The sequence below is a fragment of the Dendronephthya gigantea genome, unplaced genomic scaffold, assembly GCF_004324835.1.
Source record: "Dendronephthya gigantea isolate DGI-Jeju-01 unplaced genomic scaffold, DenGig_1.0 000003F, whole genome shotgun sequence".
NCBI lineage: Eukaryota > Metazoa > Cnidaria > Anthozoa > Malacalcyonacea > Nephtheidae > Dendronephthya > Dendronephthya gigantea.
Window position 1 is genome coordinate 1,990,713 of NW_021163013.1, and position 20,947 is coordinate 2,011,659.

The window sequence follows — 20,947 nt, forward strand, 5'->3', positions numbered from 1 at the left end:
TGGTCGGTGACGTCTCGTCGGCGTTTCCACATTTATTTCTCGCTAGTTCTAGGAAACAAACGCGTCCACAGGACGTCAACGCTCTTCCCACGATACACGACCCCTGTCAAAAACTAAACTGGACTCATAAAGTGCTTTTGTTATGCCCTTAGTGGATCTACGTGCTTATTTGCCAATAATTTAACCAAATGACGTCAGTACGCGTAAGCACCCGGCTATACAGTCTTCGCATAATTGTGGCTAATATCATTAGGTTCAGTTCTATCGTAAAAGCATGTAAACATTTGGGTAGAGGACGCTCGATTCAGTTCCCGATATGGAGCCCTTTCGCTCTTAAGTCTTAACGTTATTCATCGAACAAGTATTATACACACTGGCGGAAGAGATCTTACCGAATCATACTGCAACCCCATCGTTCAACGTTTCTTCTATATCAAACATATCTATAGCTATCAAGATACGTCGCTTTAGAATATTCGTGAATTCTGGCTGAATATGATCAATGCACATTGCCAGCAAAGTCCAGTTGTTTACTGCAACGAGAAGAAGTTATATCAATTCAGAATCTTCGAGTTCAAATCAGGTATATGTCTATTTATCTCGTAAAGAACGCCTTCAAACACGATATTATTCAGATTATAGCGCGAATGTATGGACAAAAAACGCACGCTGTGTTAAACTTGTATATATTTGAACGATTTAGACAAACGTCTGAGTTTCAGCTTTTCAAATCTGAAGAGAATGAGCTGTTAAGATTGCTACTATTATATTATAAGTATTTTAGCGGCGGGTAATGAAGCTTTCGTTCACTTATGTATAGATTAAGACTTGAGTTAACTATAAGACTGAGCGGCCGAATGTCTGTCAGTAGATTATTCTACCGTCAATGTCTTTAGATATTTAATATATATTAGCTATGTTCGAATAAAGAGCGAAGATCGAGTGCCTGAACGTCCGTGTATCAAATGTCAGTTATGTATACAACAATCTTCTTATTATAAGAAACTACATACTATATAGTACTGCATATATATACATACATAATATACATTTATTGTGTAGCAGTATGCGGACTTAGGAGTTAAGAACGGAGTGTAATATTCCCACAAAGACAGTGCATTTGTGCCTTTACATAATTGAGCTTACTTGAGTGCATGCCCTCGATAATCAAATGACGTATTCCCATTATGATTGCCTGAAAATATTTTCATTGGGAATACGAAGGACTGTAATTGTATTTAAAACAATGTTTTCGAGTTTGAAATGATTATAGTACATGCATGTACAGAATGAATGACTTGGCATCGAATTCCAACTGACGCAGATGGGAAACAAAATACTACGGTAGATATTGTCGTCTATCGATTAAATGACGCATGCCTTTAGTTCTATTCATAACAAACAACCTTTCAACGTTCGTTGACCTCTAATAGGCATCTAGTCTACGCACGGTTATAAATTCCGCTCGCTCGAACTGATTATCTGACAATGAGATCGAAGTCGCATGCATAAGATAATTAAGCGTCTATTTTGTCATCAAAATATGTAAGTCCTGTCTGGAATCATCGTATAAGTCGTATTTAGCCAGCCGTTAAATCTTGAGCGAATATCATAGCATTTATAACCATTGCGTATATGTATATATATTAGTCAAATTAAAAATATATATACAGGCAATGGTATGTTGAACTATGTGGAATGTTGGATAACTTTGCCGGTTTTCGAAATGACGTAAATGAAGCGGGTTAAACAAATAAAACAAGATTCCTCTGTGCAAAAAAGCATTTGAATATATGCATGGATATCTTGCAATTATTATTTCCATTTACCATACATATATATACTTCGTCAGATCGGAAAATATAAACTCCATGCAGATTGCAAAATTGGATTTGATAGATGCAAGGTTTAAAGCGTTGAAAAAAGCCTCCACTAAAAAACAAGCTTTTTAAACTTAAACTGTCTCTATCGTCTCCACGATAAAAAGCATTTGAAAATATGGATAGCAATCTCGAAGCATTGCCAAGCATTTATGATAATTTTTTGTCAGATTGCAAATGAAAAAGAACACATTGCAAATTCGGTATAGTCTTGCATGATTATAACATCACTAGAGGAAGGCTTCCGCTGAAAACAATGCATTGCTTTTCTCTACCATCTCAATAGGATAAACGTGCAGCATCTAAACTGCATGAGGGCTACGATCCGCGGGCATAATGCAGCTGTTTATGGACTTAAATTCTACACAATGTGTGCTCACGTAGATAAATAATCGACATATCTGACCGTACAATCTGTCGCACTCGAAAAGTTGGTCTACATAATGGATTATTAGCATTTGAACTGCGCCACTGCATAAATAAACACCCATCTGGAGTCCAATAACGGCTTTTAATAACTGAATATATTATTTATATGATATCACGTCGCGTTTTAGCCTTTTGTCAAGTTTTAATGAATTTTACCTTTTACTGAAGTGACAAATGTGTCTTGGGAAAAATTTGTTTCTTATTATTTATTTCATTAATTCCGAAAGCAAAGTGGCAAATTTACTTTCACACTTTCAGCATGCTATAACATCTGCCCTTGCATATGATTATATTATTATATATTTCAGGGCGAAATATAGTTATGTATAAAATTTTAATGTGAACAAAAAAATCATGTTACAAACAAATCATATTTTTTCCCCGGAAAAACCATACTGCATATACAGAGGGCCTTTAATCTTCGAGGAGAGCTTCCTCGGTCAAAATTATGTGATACCGGTTGCTCTTGATATTTTTTTTTGATAATAAATTTAATACATCGGAAAGCAGCTATAATATCATCCAAAATTCTGATCAAATGGCTCGGCATGCTATCTATACATGTATAAAGATTTGATAGTCTGAATATAAATCATATTATTAGTGGCCCACAATCTATTTTTACTCTTGAACAGGGTCCTCTATATAATTTATGTTTCAAACCTTCCTCGACTATACAGCAAAATTTCGTCCGCATGGTACCTGGATGTCCGCAGCTTTTCTGCATCTCTGCCGAAAACGAACCATAATAATTTATATCAGTTCATGTTATTTGATTAAAGAACAAAAAGATTCAACAGTATGCATGGAAATGAAAAGATTTGTCTAAATGATTTTGTCTGTAGCGGAAGCAGATAATTCCTATAATCAGGAGTACGATGATAAACAAATAATTAGCGCAGGATGAGTAGAGTACAGTTTTGGTTCCCTAAATCCGCTTAATCCTGAACTCCCCCACAGTAATGCCAAGTCAAAAGGGTTTCAATATAGAATTTAATACTGTTCCGTGTAAATAAGCGCAAAATGAATATAGTTTGTTGTATAATCCCAAAAGTATAGTCCGGATGTCCAACCACGTCTAGGCTGAGATAGGATCTTTTTAATATAGGCAAATCAATCATACAAAATTACATGGGTTCTGAATATGTAAAATGCTTCCTCAAATTTTTAAAATAATGATTTTCACTTGAATTATACACAAAGTTGAAAATATTCTTGAAAGCAAAAATATTTTCTCCAAACGTTTTTTTTACATGAATGTTATTTATACAGCTGTTCATATGTATGTATAGCTACGAAATGCTTGTTGCATGTTTTAATACAGTTCAAATTTCCATCCGAGTAAACTCGAAACTCCCTTAAGGTAATGTTACACGGAACAATTTTCAACATCATCTCGCAACGCAATAATGTTGCGAGAAAAATTGACGCGTGTAACATGGTGCTTGTGGACAATTTTCAACAGCAAAATTGTTGCGGAACAATGTTGAAAGTTTATGAACGGACGTCAAATCCATGCAACATTGTTGCTCGGAATTTTGTTTAATTTACCCAGAGACCTTTGTTTGAGCTTTGAAAGTGGCGGGAAATATAAACAAAATGGCGGAAAGCGAAGAGAGTCAAGATACAACAAATATTTGCGATCATGTTTCACCTCAGAAATCTGCTGCTGGCGGGCTTTTCGATAGTGATAAATTACGTTTAATAATGTTTTTTAATAATAATCCCACATTATGGGATAACAAGCCTGGGAAAGATGGGAAAAAAGAAAAAGAGGAAGCTACAACTCGTTTAGTTGAAACATTTGAGTACAAGTATACAGCGACCGAACTATTCGCAATGTGGAAGAGCCTGAGATCGTCATTTTTAAGGCAACAATGTTGCATGAAAATTTTCCTCGTTTGACATGTGCTAATTTCTTCGCAACATTATTGCGTTGCGAGATGATGTTGAAAATTGTTCCGTGTAACATTACCTTTACTATGCATTCATGCACATGGATTCAAATCAGTTGACAATGATCGCATATGTAGCAACTATTTAGGGTTTGAAGACATTTTGAACAACAGGTTATAACTTATGCATGTACGGTATATTGCATGTCGGTGCATGTCGGAAAAGTGATTTTGCCTTTAACAATATTTTGAGCAATCCATGTAGCTTAATTCAATGAAAATATCGTTAAAAAATTTGGGGTAGCATTTTACTTCGATGATATTTAAAACTTGTGTAATTAATGAAGTATAAAGTAAATGATGCTGTGTGCTTTGCATGAACTTATGATGAACCTATGGTGAAGCTGCATGAATTAACCTATGATATTTCCTCTCATAGCAATAATGTCGGAATATAGTTATATGCAACAATTCCCATATACGATGACAGCCATTGTTGTGAATACGTACTGCTGTGTCTAAATTTTAAGTCCACCTTCCCTACTCTCTGTTAGGAAGAGCCAATTAATTGCATTATGTTATAGCTAAATATCCTTTAATTTTTTTTCGATATAATAGCAGAATATGTATTCAACCATTTTTGAGATACTGGGTCTCTTTATAAACTCTTCATTATCGCAATTTGCGAATGATGTGAACAACGCAGGCGTTAGAATATATCTGTAGTGTAAAATCGTTTTTGCCCTATTGCGACGGAGTATTTCGTTGATTTTTTACTGGAATAGTTTTATTAACATATTAGTATGCGTAAACATCACAAAAACTTTAAACACACGCTCTTTAAGTGGAAATCATTTAAGGAATCGGCGTTTTGCAAGCAGAAAATGAATTTAAAAATGGTATTTTGTATTATTTTATAACTCCGTCTAGACAATATCACCTCAATTTTCACCCCTTTTGAATTTCTGTCAATTTTTTTAGTACTAACCTTCAGAGGCTCGTCGTCATAATACTATTTTGTGTTTCCGTCACATGCATTATCGTATCTTTCAGACATTTATTAATTAGGTGTTCTGAAATCCTTGTCAACACATCGTGTGTCAGTCTGGGAATTGAGTCGATTCACGTAAGAACATTTCCAGGAATGCGTCAGAATATTCATCCGGAATATTCATTCATTAGTCACTAGAGATTAGAGTCTATTAATAGAGAAGATAATTTATATAGAATGGGCAGTCTTACGTCATTGTCATTCGTGTGACGTGTTTATTAGCGTGTGTTCTAGTGATAAGAACAGATTTTTCAACTCGCGTGGTATGAATTTTATTTTCGTTTTTAAATTTGCTGCTGGCTATGTTGCATATGGGAGTACTAATTTAAGTCAACGACAATAAACCCGCCATAATATTTATAATACCTGAAATGATGTATCCTATAATTAGAATACCTAGATTAATAGATTATTATAGATTTTATGGTTATATCTGTCTGATTCATCTGAAATAATATCTGAAATCTCTGATTTCAGTATATAAATTAGGTTGAAATGATTAGTTTAGTACGTATAGCTATAGCGAGATTACCCTAAAAGTGCACGAACGCTCTTCGCCAAATATTTGCATGGATGGACAATTGTTTAAAATTAATTAAATTTTCTTATCTTGAAATTTCTACTACTATTGAGACACACCATTTCTATCATTGAGATATAGTATTTCTTTTATTGAGAGACACATGCACTATTTTGCGATACAACATGATGACGTATAACGACTATTACCGTCAAACGTAAAATTAATATGTAGCGAATGCTAAAGTGCTCGGATGTGCTCCGAAGTGCAGCGATCGATAAAATCAAACAAAGAAATGAAGGAAAGCAATGTTACTTTGCAATTAATATATAAACTTCAAAATATATTAAGAAACATGTAATACTGTACAAAAGTGTTACCTTATAACCTCTAAAGATCACAACTTTGTGGAAATTATGTTGATAATTTTTGTATCCCATGAAGTCAGGAAAGTTATGATGAATACCGGGTGTGACCCAATACTAGAGAGCTTTAGCAGGGACTACGATCGTGTACGACTATACGAGTACGAGATTCGTCATTCTCGCGCGTTGTTTGCTTACGCCATCAGCCAAAACTAATAGTCGCTAAGCTTTTGAGTTCGAAATTTTCCAAAAAAACTCGTACTCGGAAGCTCGGCGTCTACGAGTTTTGGCTGATGGCGTATGCAAACAACGCGCGAGAATGAGTGACGAGTCTCGTACTCGTGTACTGTACTGGTATATCCTGCAAGTACATTTAATTGCAAAAACACCTTGTTTTATTTTTCCGATCCTGTTTTTGAGCCAGTCAATTTGCTTCATTCGCGATCCGGGTTTTCCGATCCGGACCGCGCTCAACCAGACCGCTAACGGTTTTCTACCGTAAATGAAAAATGTGGCGTTGTAAAGCCATAGGTAGCCCAGAAATCTGTTTGTACTCAGCCTTCGACTACATTGTTTACCCGCGCGGTCAGCTTTTACTGTCTGTACTAATTACTGTATTATATATTGATAAGGTTGGCAACTTAATTTCCAAGCCAGCACGTACCTTCGGAGAAATAGTAAAAAAAACTTTGGAACTACACAGGCTTTTTTCATTGGCTTTTTAGAAGTTCGTAAATTGTGAAAGCCAATGAAATAATGAATTCGTGATTCAAACCAAAAACCGGTATCAGGCAATTTGCATCCCGCATAGTCACAGCGAGAAATTCAGCAAATTTGTAAAAAAATTACCAATTTTTCGACACTTCCAGTGTCGTTTTCCACGACAAAAAAATGGCTAGTAGTTTAGTTAAGGTATCTTAATTTACCTCTATGTAATTTTTTGTGTCCTTTCCTGTGTAGTTCCAAAGTTTTTTTACTATTTCTCCCAAGGTACGTGTTTGCTTGAAAATTAAGTTGCCAACCTTATCAAAATATAAAACAGTAATTAGTACAGACAGTAAAAGCTGACCGCGCGCGTAAACAATGCAGTCGAAAGCTGAGTACAAACAGATTTCTGGGCTACCTATGGTAAAGCGTGCGAATTTGCACGTAATTTGCCGGCTTTGCTCGGTCTAGATGAGGAAAAGACAGACCTCGGTTATGAAATGGTTCTCGGTCTTCGGCCGCAAACCACTTTATGTCCTCTTTCCAGTTTTTCCTTAACTGGTAAATAACATATACTCATCTTCCCTTAATGTGATTTTGTCGCTCATGGATTTTGAATGCTGCAAAATGCTTATACCAAGTCGATATTATAGACTATGATATATAGAGGTTGGAAGGGTCTTAATTTCGAGTGGAATTACACACACTTCAAATTCAAGCCAGAAACAGTTGATGGAAAAATGAGTCAACTATTGGTCCTCCGGCAGGAATCGAACCTACGCTTTTGCAATGCTGGTGCAATGCTCCTGCCACTGAGCTACAAGGTAGCTGACAAGAGCGAGCGTGGTTAATGTGTATATGATGGTAACGCCGGGATAGGCGAGGGTAAATCAATTATGATACCATCCTATACACATTAACCACGTTTGCTCTTGTCAGCTACCTCTGTAGCCCAGTGGTAAGAGCATTGCACCGGCATCGCCCATCAACTTTTCCTGGCTTGAATTTGAAGTATGCAAATTCTAATCGAAACTAAGACTCTTTCAACCTCCAGATTTCATATTTCGTTTACCCAGACTAGGACTATGTTTTATATTAATCGACTAATTGATTTTAGAGCCATTTTGCGAAGAAAGAAATAGTGCATTATTGTCAAGATCCTGTGACAATGTCACTCAGAAGCTTAAACAAGCTGAAAGGTTAGTCCAGCAATATTTAAAACGTAATATATCGCGGTTATATTACACGCCATATAGGCAACCTGCTTTCACTGGAAATCATATTATATACATGAACATATGATACATGCATGCACACCTCCAAAGCCCCCAATCCCCGCTACATATGGACTGCATTTCCGAGCTGTCATTGCCAACGTGATTTTAACTGTTTTTTTTCAATTCCATTCCCCAATTCATGATCAAAATTTCATTCATTTGAAAAAAGTTCTTTGAAGCGGTGTGCCATGAAAGTGATGGCTTTTAAGAATAAAAACGAAGAATACTTGTAATATGCAATGATATATAATTTCACTGAAGATTATGTTTCATGATAAGTTTGACTGCATGATTCAAGTCCGAAGTAATTTAGATAGTATGAATTTTTAAATGAAACATTCTTGAGCCAGTGAACTGTAAAACCTGCAACGTTAACTTGGCTGCCATCCTTGAAGCTAGTTTTTCTGAGTTTTTGAACGTTTGAGACAGAAGTAAAGAGTAATTATCTAGGAATGTCTAGAACTGTGTAAAATACAATCATTTGCTAATTTTTATAAGAATTGAACGAGAAACAGAGTCAAAACAGAGTCAAAACTAAGTTTTTTACTTCAAGTTTTAGTTTCTATCAACTATTACGCTGAACTTTAGGTGTTAGCGTTCCAGTTGATCTTACATGCAGTTCAATGTTTTGAGCCAGTACACCTGATTTTTGTATATTTCAAATGTCTCTAAATTTTTCATTTTACTTTGAAAAAAGTTTTTACACTTACATTTCATTTACCCACCCTTGTTTAATTTTCCAGAAACAAACGGTTGTCCGACTCGTTTCCATTTCAATACTGGACGCGTATGTCAAACCAACGTAGCCAGCTATTTAGTCGAACCAAGTCTTTACCAGTTGACTTGAGTGAATGCGGGCGGGACTACTTATGTCGTGACCATTCACGTGATGATCACATGCTACTTACGAACAAATACATATATACACGTGATCACATGAAGAGAAGGACTAATGGCTTTCATAATAACCATAAGGAAAATCACACCTCATGTGGAATGTTAAAGTTAGTAGAAGACAATAAAGGAGAGTTGAGGGCGGAGAGTAACTCACAAGGTGGAAATGATTTACCTTTATCTCATGCGGTACCACACGACACTAATGGAGATATCATGCATAATGATGACTTACTTGAGAGACAATGTGCGAAGGTGAGTATTCTTTACATACGAGATGAGGACTGAGAAGATGAAAAAGACAAATTTGCTTGGCAAACAAATTACCATCATATCATTTCTGTGACTTAATTTCTCGTAATTATCCGAGAATGTTACATTATTTTAGCGAGCTAGACCTCAAACCCGTCAGTAAAATATTTTTAGGTGAATTTATAAGAGGCCAGTAACTTAATTCATATAGAGGACAATTCTATGTCCTATCACAGAAGGAACAGTTGTCGCAATGAACAGTTGTAACGTAGCCAAAGAGCCCCATTTATTCGATGAGTCAGTTCTTCCCTGTGCATGCGTGTGCAATTGAAGAAACACTCGTGCAGACATCATAGTTAAAATTTTCGACAGTATCATATCGAAATGTCCAGAAACGTTTCATATCATATGGGATCTCATGTTCATTCGTCAGAAAAACATGCGATCAAATGAGTACAAAAATATAATTGTATATGCTACAATTAAAAAAATTCTGAAGATTTTTTGCATGAAAAGAACGTGATGAACTAAAAAATTGAGCAAATTTCCAAAAAGGCTGAAAATCTTTCTCTGTTTCTAGATGAATTCAAATCTGAATCAGTTGTCAAATCGGTACCAAAAGGAACAGCTTGAAGCGAAATCGGTATGGATAATACTATGACTATACGTATAAGAATGTGACTCCAACCTGAGTCACACTCACACAGTCTTATAATTAAAATAATAATATAATTTCTGACAGGGGTACATTGCAAAAATTTTAACAAGAGGGGATCTCTCTACCTTGTTATAGCCTGAAGATAGTATAGCTGGGTAGAATAAATTTAAAAAAACCTAATTAAAAAGGACTAACAATTTCTTTGAGAATGCAAGGTTCTTCTCAGTGAATCATATACATTTTTGCATTCTCAATCGCGATGTATTCCTCAATCTGAATCTGTATTTTATCTTACAGCAAATTTTGTTAAAAATAGAACTTAAACGGTCACGATCCAAGAATTAGTTCTTAATGTTGTGCCTTTCTCACTTGCCGCAAGCTTTCTCCCTATGAAAAATAGTTTCATTTAAAACTTCGTCCTCTTTGATTGATGTAGAAAGAAGAGCTCATTTCTATCGTCCTGGAGTTACAAGATGCTTTAAACCTTGTTACTGACGGGTAACGTTGCGATCATGTGGTGTTAAAGTCGTAGGAATAGAACAGGCCAAATGAAGATCGACGGAGTGCTTTAATGAAAAGTCGCTTCTTCGTCCATGTCATCATATAGCGAAGGTCATATTTAAAATCCTATGGAACTTTCGATGTTGCTTAATATTTAAACAATATTGCAACTGAGGATGATGTATTTTTTTGCTAAAATTATTGAATAACAGCATTATAAGAGTTGCCCCCAGAGGAAACTACAAAGCTCCTATTATTATCTAAACTTTCATGTCACGACGCCTGGAAATTACTTGTTTCTTTTGGTTTAAGCGGAAGACATGGGTATAGGACAGACTTCAGTAGCTACAGACTAGCTTCAATGCAACAACCTGCTGGTACATAACGTGTTACTACGAAGAAACAGCATTACGGTTAATTATTAGACGTGAAATTATTTAGTTAAGGTATTGCCGTGCTGAATATCGTGACTTGAGAAAATAATTTGATTACCTAGACGCAGCTATAAGGATATACTATACACTTAATTTATGCTCCTGAGGGAAAAATGAGTTTTGTTTTTCCAAGAGTCTGAATGTTTCCCGAGACGAAGTCGAGGAAGACATTGAGAACCGAGAGAAAACAAAACTCACTATTTCCCGAAGGAGTGTAAATTAAGTGCTTTGTTATATAGGAACCAAATCAAACATGTTACACAACAATTTCATTTCAACAATAACACTTTATGACAATATGCGGGCAACAACTTTTCATTTCTTTCTCTGGCAGGAAACATTGCATTTATTTAAAGTCATGTGACTAGGAATGAACTAATCACATTTAAAAAACACAGCGCCTATATAACAAATATATATACCGCGTGAATACCTAAAAAATGAATATAGAGTATAAAATTATAGAGAAAATTATTCGGCATTTGTGAAAATACATTGCCAACCTGAAAGCAAAAATTGAATATAGTACGTAGATGTCCTTCTTCCACTACAGGCGAATTTGTGTGGCTCGCGGTTCGAAAATTAAAATCCCGCAATGCAAGGGATTTGCCGGCAAAAAATTAAATTAAATTTTGTACGAACAAATTCATCAAGTGGAAGACGATTTCAGTGAATTTACAGTAGATGATTGTGTTGTAAAAATTTATCGCAATTCTGTATAAAAAAATTAATAATTGTAGTTATAGAGATGTGAATATACGTAGGCATAACCTTCGAATTTTTATAACAAGCTATAAAATTAAAGAGATGAATATTATTCAAAATGTAAAAAAATAAATTGTCGATTCAGATTATATAATTTTGAACACGTGAACCGTCATTCCAAAATTTTCCCTTTTTTCGATAGATAATGCAAAGTTATTAAAAACTACCTGCGTACTTCTTTGAGAAACTGTACAATGGAATATTTAATGAGTTTTTCAATGTGATGCATGACACGAGAAAAACAAAACTGTAAACCAGCGTATATTTACTCGAAACTCGAGCGAAGCGTGCGTTATGGTACGTTGGGGCACGTGACACATTAGGGAGATTTAGCATGAAGACGTGAACGTCAAAGACGATGTGAAAATGGCGAGTAAATTGCGTGGCATGTCCATATTTGGGCGCATCACGCCATTTATTCGCCATTTTCACATCGTCTTTGACGTTCACTTCCTCATGCTAAATTGCCCTATTGCCTCCTCTATGGTGGCCCAGAGCTGCCATAGGTGATTTTACTTTTTAACACAATTTTAAAAAATATAATTTATTTAAAAAAAAATTGTTTTAAAATTAAAACAAATTGAAAACATTTTCAAACAAAACTAAAACAGGAAAAAAAATAAAAGCCAATCAATTTAAATACTTGACTGGCCCACAGCTGCCATAAGATTTTTTTTTAAAAAAAAATCAAAAATTGGCCCACAGATGCCATAAGATTTTTTTTTAAAAAAAATCAAAAATTGGCCCACAGCTGCCATAGACCAGCATGCGCTGTGCAGGGATTAACACATTTATAAACAAAATTACACCAAGTACGAACGAGACAAACAGGCAATATGGCGGCCAGAATACGGAACGATAATTGGAAAGACGATGAAACATTGAAGGAAGATCTTGAAAAATATGCTCGAAGTAATCTTACACGAAAGGAGATATTGGATTTCATGAACCGTGACCATGGCGAATACGCATGGAGTTTGAGGACGCTCGATCGACGTTTGGCTTTTTTTGATATTCGACGCATAGACAAAAACGTTACAGTTGAAGAGATAAGAGCAGCAGTAGAGAACGAAGTTAACGGTCCTGGTAAACTCTTGGGGTACAGAGCGATGTACAACAAAATAAGACAGGATTATAATTTAAAGGTTCCACGCAATTTAGTGCATGCAGTCATGTTTGATGTTGACCCCGATGGCCTTGAAGCGCGTAACCCAAATGCACGATGGGAGAGAAGACCTAAAGGCAACTACACGACAAAAGGTACAAATTTTGTTCACTCCATGGATGGCCACGACAAATTAATGGGGTATCAGAATAGTACTTTCCCCCTAGCCATTTACGGTGCAATTGATACTGCGAGTAGAAAAATCCTATGGTTACGAATTTGGGATAGTAACTCCGACCCAAAGAGAATTGGACGGTGGTATTTAGAGTACCTTTATGAGAAGAAAAGGATTGCCACCATGATAAGGATTGATAAGGGCACAGAGACTGGAATAATGGCAACTATTCACTCGTTCCTTAGACAGCACCATGGTGACATGGCCCCTTATGATACAGTGCTTTATGGGCCTTCCACATCAAACCAGGTAATGTTTCTTTATATTTGAACAAAATATCCAAAGCCCTGGTCAAAGGAAATGCTGACAACAAGTGAGACATGTAAATGAGAATGTTTTATAACACACAGTTGCATTATGGAAGCAGTTTAACCTCTTTGAAAAATTCATCAATTTCCACATAAAATATTGTTTGTTTAACTTCTTATCTAGGACTCTTTACATAACAATAATATTTTACACCTAATGTAGATTGAGCGATGGTGGAAGGAACTGCATGAACGTATGGAGAAATATTTCAAGGTGCAACTGTCAATGTTGAAGAATGATGGTGACTATGATCCAGATAATGAGCTTCACAGGTAGGTAGTGACAACAACCTAGCTAATATATGCTAAGGAAAAAGTCCTCAAAATAACTTCCTTTTTGGTTTCAGAAAACTGCTGTCATTTATTTTAATCCCTGTTGTGCAACGTGAACTTGATGATTTCAAAAAAAGTGTGGAATAGTCATAGAATCCGACACCAGAAAGACACCTTGCTACCTGATGGGATCCCTGATCACATCCATGCTTTTCCACAAGAGTATGGGCTAGAAGAATGTGGTAAATATTAATCATATTATTTCCAACTACAAATTATTTTCATTATATATGATTGTACCTTTTCAATAATACCATTGATCAATGGTTCAGATATCCATAACATGAATTTATATTTTGATGCAGGTTTTCATGTAACAGAGGACCAATTAGCTGAAGTGGCTCAACATTCTGGAGTATTAGATCTCGAAAATGATTTCCTCTCACCAGAAATGCGACAGCAGTGTGAGACAATCATACCATATCCAGAGAAAATTGAATCATCAGATTGTGCAAAAGCATTCTTATATCTGAAAAGACGTTACTCTGAAGAGAGTTAATTAACACATCTGATGTGACATAAACAAAGAATAAAATCTAAAATTTGTTAAGGGCAAGGATCAGAGACAAGATGAATTATACAAACCACAAGTTTATTTTAGTTAAAGTGAAATATTCTGTTTTTAACATTAAATCAACTGAACAAACTCAGCATATGTAAACAATTTTTGACCTAATTATATATAGAAAACCCCACAAGTTTAACTATCAATTCAAGTTAATTATCCATCCTCTACAATATATAACTTCTTATTTGTGAACTAGCTTTTTCTGAGACATAACTTTTTCTGAGATTTTTCTTTTTTTGAGATTTTTCTTTAAGCATTCTGTATTAGAACATTATTAAAACATTTTGTTTAAATGCATATTACATAGTGGGGTATTCTATAGTTATTCCACTTTCTTTGAACAAAATATGAATATAGCTTTCACCCAGAAAACTATTTACACAACTGCTGATATTCTTAGTACAAAAGTTTAAAATATTGTCAGGTCTTAACTATAACAGCAACCAAGATAAGTTAAAAAGATTTGTTCAACTGTAGTGTTCAAGACGTGTTTAAAGTTCTGTTAGACCAGCAGATTTACAGTACTTATTACAACTATGATCATTCACAAAGTTTGTAATTGCAATCTTTGATAAGTTACCACTGCAAAATAGCATCTCACAATCCTGATCAAATAGATCAGATGTTGCTATTTCTGGATCATAAAGGGTGTGGTCAGATCCTTGTATGTCGAGAATAATTAATTTCCTGTCAGACTTCTGATAGGAAAAATGAGCCAGGCAGCCTGCTTTTTGGCTAACATCAGACTCCTCAACACATGAAATGCCATCATTGTTTATGTACTTCATAAAGTCTCCACTGACATATTCTTCAACACTGACATACTGGTTGTCATCTGTTACACCAAAAAACCTTATTGTACTTAAGAGGAGTTTTATACACACTTGATTCCATTGTTTTCTCAAGCTGAATGGCAAAATTTCGTGCCAGCATGTGCATTTGAACTGTTTTCTTAGTGTGGGACTCCAAGCTCTGGTTAGCTTCTTCAATATCTTTCTCTGCTTTAGGTAGGTAGTATTTGACAACCCACTTAGAGTAGACAAATTGGGGGTGGGTGGTTGTTGCTTTACGTGCCTCACGGAATGCCCCAATTCCTAGTGGCTCTTCTTCAACAACAAATTCAACAGTAGTGGGAACTACGTTCCAAGCCATTAATTCAATGTTAAAGGAATGTAATGTGATCACAGTTGTGCTTTTCTTGTCAAGAACTTTGCCCATCTTTAACATTTCTAATACTGAAAGACTTTTAGGAAAACACTGGCTTTTGACAGGCGATGGATTCTTTTTAAGCTGTGCATATGACATTGATTTTGCTGCATCTTTAGCGACGCGTACTTTTCCTCGGTTGATTGACCTCGGCAGGTTGGGTATCTTGTATGTCATTGTATACTTCCTCTTCATCGCATTTGATGAAGCGAACATGGACGAGCTTGGAGACATTCGGCACTTGGTCCATTGTTTTGCAAGAAGGCCCTTGCTCGCCTGCCAGGACGTCACAGCGAAGATCCCCTGATATATTGAAATGTTTTTCACACGCTAACTTGATGTTATCCAGGCTCATGTCTTCTTCGGGATCAAAGGGCACAAATTCACGTGGTCCAATTCTACTAAACTTTTGAGCTTTACCAGAAACCTCTGCGCTTAGTCTCTGGACAATCAGCTCGGATTTCTTTAATCGTTTAGTATCTTTCGTCGTTTTGTTTTGCCGTTTTCGCTTCATTTCATCTTTAAATGCATGCCATGCGTTGTCCTTAGCAGCCATTTTGGCCAGTGAATGTGTTATAATTTTGGTGTAATTTTGTTTATAAATGTGTTAATCCCTGCGCAGCGCATGCTGGTCTATGGCAGCTGTGGGCCAATTTTTGATTTAAAAAAAAATCTTATGGCAGCTGTGGGCCAATTTTTGATTTTTCCAAAAAAAATCTTATGGCAGCTGTGGGCCAATTTTTGATTTTTTTTTAAAAAAAAATCTTATGGCAGCTGTGGGCCAGTCAAGTATTTAAATTGATTGGCTTTTTTTTTTTTCCTGTTTTATTTTGTTTGAAAATGTTTTCAATTTGTTTTAATTTTTAAACAATTTTTTTTAAAATAAATTATATTTTTTAAAATTGTGTTAAAAAGTAAAATCAACTATGGCAGCTCTGGGCCACCATACTCCTCTCTGAAGAGAACTGATATAGTATTAAGAGGAGATTTTTCTAAAAATTGCGTATTTTTTGTGAAAAAGGCTCAAAACTTAGCAACCAGGCCTTCGCTAGAATATGCTTCGCAGCCATTTTGAATTTACAAGTTTGGTAAAGTTTTCGTGTCGAGAGACAGCTGTTTTACTAACTTTTGGAAAATTTCAAAAGGCGAAAAGCTCCTTGAAATAAAGAAGAACATCAGGTGAGTGTTCGTTCAATTTTTTAGGTAGTTTGAATGATATAATTTTTCATGGGCACATTTTTATTAGCGCGAAGGAGTGACACACACCAATGGCAATGTGTAACATATTGAAATATACTGATTTTAGTGATTTATAAGCCTTGTGATAAAATAAAAATTTCAAATGTTACGGTTTTTATTCCTAGGTCCTCAACACGTCTTGGAAAATATGAACAATAGTTTCAGATACCGGTAAACTCGCATTTGGGTTGCAGTGAGAGAGTGGATGGTTTATTATTGCATGCTCTGTGTTATAGGTTGAAGATCAGTTTATCACAACAATAATAAAGACCTAAATAATCTCTTTCAAGAAACAACACAAACAAGGAGGAAGTCAAACTATTTTGATTTATTTAAAAAACAACTGTCCTCTCTATTCTAACAATCAATTCCTTGTGTGGTGGGTACAGAATATAGGACATGTACTCATGTAGGACAATTGATGGGTCAATCATGGGACAGTTCATTCCAAAATTATAAAACTATAAGTATAGGTAATATATAATTATAATGTGGCTTTATTGTTAAAATATTATAACAATAATAGTAATAAAAAGTGTTTTTCCAATCTTGTGTTGTTTCCACTGTTTTTAAAGAAAGTCTGCAATAAAAAGTAATATATATGTAAATAAGGATTTTTCATATTTTTTATCATGCAATGGAAAATTCCTCTATAAGAGATTTATCAGGACAAATCTGGGGTTAACAAGAAAGGATGCTGTAGACAAATTTAGGATGTAGGATCCAGAGACAAGCTGGGGCCTGTATTTGCACAAATTTGTGCAACATGTGTTTGTTTAACCAGGATAAATAAAACCATATACAATCTCCATAGAAATATAAAATGGGTTTAAAGCCAATTGTTTACACAGCTGACAGCATAGCTCTTTATTTTATATCCAAAAATCAGTTAGCAACACTGGGCTATTCAAGTAAATACAGGTTGTGTATATAGAAAATCTGTTTCATGTTGAAACATTGTAATTTTGTCACACAAACTCATATCGTACAAGCCAATTTTTGCAATATTTTCATCTTTGCCAATATTCTAGAAAGACTGAGGGTTATAAAAGATGCACTAATGTTGGCAAAAATAATGCAAAATCCAATTATTTAATTAACAAGTAAATCACTGTTGCCAAAGAAACACCTTGTGGATAGATAATTAAGGCTAAAAAATACAATTTAAACAAGTTTTTATATTCAGAGCAAGTTATAACCCTGGACAAGCCTTGAGAGTTAACCAGGGATTGGAAAACATCACAGGACCACCTTAATTGAACCCAATGGAAATACAAATGAAAATAGTCAAATTCTGCGAGGACCATCCACCCCAAATTTTTTAAAACCACCTTTATTTTGTAGTGTGATACATAAACTTCAAGAAAAAACTACCTTGGAGTGTGCCAATCAATATTAAACATTATTTTTTCAATTAAGTGAAGCCTTTCATCATGTTTGTGCTCAGTCATGCAAAAAGCTGACATTTTCAAAATAAAAAAGTCTCATAATTCTTTTTTTAAGTTTCTTGCTAGAATATGGCTTCCATTATGATGATATTTGATCTTAGAGCTACATAATTATCAAACATTTTATTGTTTAACCAATAGCTAGAGTATTCTAAAACCAACAAAATAAAACCTTCAATTTTTGCTCAATGTAGGGAAAATGGAGTGACTAAACTCTTTAGTTAGTAAAATTTCGCGAGGACCATTCGCTTAGAATTCCTTGAAACAGGCACTGTTTTTTTCCATATACATTGTAGTATAATGTAGTATAGGTCCCACAGTGTGCCAATTGGTTTAAACTTAGAAATATCTACAATATGATAAAATTATCGACACCCTAAACCGTCCGAAAAAATGGTATACAATAAAAGTATTTGCCGATCAAAAATGAATTTTTATTCTATCAGTATTCTTTAAAACAAAAATAACTTGACGTTTATTTGCGCATACGATAACGCTTTTACACATGGAATACAGTTTTTTTGTGATCGGCATCAATTTCAAGGTGTATTTGCAGTATAATTTTTAAGGCCGTCGTTAATGAGGCTTTTAGACCTGAAAAAAAGGTCGCTCATTTAAAAGGGAAAAAACTTAATAACCTGGGGTCAAGATCAAACCGATCTTGGTAAGACACAATATTTGGGTACATATGTTGCCATCCATGGAAATATTTTCGAGATCTAACTTCATAAGAATAGAAACAAAAGAGTTAAGATAACCATACCTTTGTGTGTTCGACATTCGAAGAATACGGCCCCAGTGTTCGAGGCGCATTATTCTCATTTGAAACGTCGTGGACCAAGCTAATGTACATCCATTACAGTCAAATATGTTGAATTTAATATTTCGTCTCTTAGATGAACCATCGAGTATGTTTTCATATCAAAAACAGAACAAAATTTAATAAATTCACTCCTTTGTCGCCATGTTCCAAAAAACAACAAAATTTACATAATTTTCGCAAAGCATGACGGTATTTTTGAGCCCAAATTTCTCAATTTTTAAAAAAATCTCCTCTTAAGGATAATTGGGCTTTCAGAATAAGGATAAGGGTTATCGGGCTTTCATTTAAGCGTTTCCAGAGAAAGTAGGAAAACTACTCAACTAAAAAGCCTCGGTCTAGCTAATATTTCACAGTACAGACCTCACATTCGGGCACGATGAAAAATTAGTTTGACCAGGATGGGAATCGGACCCGCGAACTTTGGTTGGCAGTTCTCCTAACTGAGCTACTAGAATTGTGTATAAACATCACGGCGGAAACGACTATATAGAATAATAGAGATTCATAGAAATGTTACTGACAATGAGTTACTTATTTTAAATTGGGACTATCTATATTGTCCGTTCGGAGAAGTGACCAATTCCTATATATAGGTATACCAGGTATGCATATTAATGACAGTTCGAAATTTAAGTAATAATTTCATGTCCGGAATCCACGAATATAATCCTTGATTCTAATCCTTTGGTATAAGTAGCTGGGTCAGGATTTGGGTCAAGTTCGGGATTAGAACCGATGCAATTCGGTCGTACGACTCAACTAGACACAAGGCCCCTAAATACGGAGATAAATTCCAGCCTAGACCCTAGGCCTCTTATACGTGCATTAGTACACGCGGCCAGGCGGGAACTGAGAGGCCTAGAACAAGATGGGCAAATTATTTTGGCTAATGTGGGCACTTTTTGTCCCACTTTCTGTATCGAGGTTAGTTTAATACGATCTACGAGGAGGTTAGCTGCATGCATGACCTTGTTCGACGTCGCTATAGTCAAATATTTTGCTTCAAATAAGCTACGAGAAATTAATTATGCTGCCAGGACATTGAGATATTCATTGATACAAACGATGCAATGTCATCCGCTGACAATGCTATCGACAATCGAGTACACTCGAGTCCGTACGTACATGTTTATGATTATGATAAGCTTCAATGCGAAAAATTTAATTATTCTTGCTTCCTTTATAACGGTTCTTGTTGTAAATTGCAAACATTTACTATGTAATACTGAGGATACCCTAATTTTCGAGCTATCCTTCAATGAAGATGGGTTGATTTGCAATAAAATTCGTTAATACAGGTATATTGACAACTGTGTCATCAGCAAGATTGAACTTTAGAACCACTTCTGAGACATTTTACTGACATTTTAATTTATGAAGAACAAATGTGACTTACTTTTTGACATCAGCTTGAATCCAACTAGCTCTTTAGCTGTGGCAAAAATCCTGTATTTGCATGTGTTGAGATGCAATTATTTCATTTTTCGCCAGCCAAAATACATTCCATTTCTTAACGGATTTCGACGCATTTTGGCTTATCGTAAACCGCTTTTCTTTCTCAATAACGATAGCGAATTTTTAATGAACATGCTTCAGAGTAAATAGCGAAAATATTGCACCAAAATCTGTATTTTTAGTTCTTCGAAGCGAAAATGCAAATTGAAGAAGAAATAAGCCCGCAATTTTCAGGTAGCGCGAACAAAATACCCACATGTTGGCTGGATATATTCGTATTCAATGTCCATAGTTGTATTTACCGTAGAAAATTCGAAGTAAGCAAGAGCCCGCATGATTATGATACAATCACTGTAATCATGAATATTAACGTGTCTTCAGTAGAATTCCTAAAGGCCGGTGCACACTAGAGCTATGTGCTTAGCAAAAAGTCATTCGTGGCCATTGGCGTAAGCCAGTCGCTCTTGTGTACGGGTGACTTTTCCGGCGACTTTGGTCATTCGTGCCACTTACGGCAAATATCTAGCATGTTTGGTTATTCTCTGCCTCGCGCGCCAAAATCTTTCCGTGTGCGGAAAACTGAAAGCTATCTGCTTATGGA

At 35.4% G+C, this 20,947-nt stretch overlaps 1 protein-coding gene and 1 pseudogene across 1 annotated transcript; both read left to right on the plus strand.

Moving 5' to 3' along the window:
* Positions 1-216: 216 nt before the first annotated feature.
* LOC114541255 lies at positions 217-11,043 on the plus strand. Its single transcript, XM_028561233.1, has 5 exons — positions 217-583; positions 7,963-8,044; positions 8,866-9,271; positions 9,849-9,911; positions 10,363-11,043. The coding sequence occupies exons 1-5, from the start codon at positions 496-498 to the stop codon at positions 10,426-10,428; spliced, it is 705 nt and encodes a 234-aa protein (XP_028417034.1). The 5' UTR covers positions 217-495; the 3' UTR covers positions 10,429-11,043.
* A 1,419-nt stretch (positions 11,044-12,462) lies between these two features.
* Positions 12,463-14,284, plus strand: LOC114541246 (annotated as a pseudogene).
* Positions 14,285-20,947: the final 6,663 nt, after the last annotated feature.

Bases quoted from the DNA above. Each gene is read 5' to 3' on its own strand.
- LOC114541255 (XM_028561233.1), top strand. From the start codon at position 496: ATGATCAATGCACATTGCCAGCAAAGTCCAGTTGTTTACTGCAACGAG. The intron at 584-7,962 runs GTATATGTCTAT...AATTGATTTTAG, and splicing joins AATCTTCGAGTTCAAATCAG to AGCCATTTTGCGAAGAAAGA. The intron at 8,045-8,865 runs GTTAGTCCAGCA...TTAATTTTCCAG, and splicing joins AAGCTTAAACAAGCTGAAAG to AAACAAACGGTTGTCCGACT.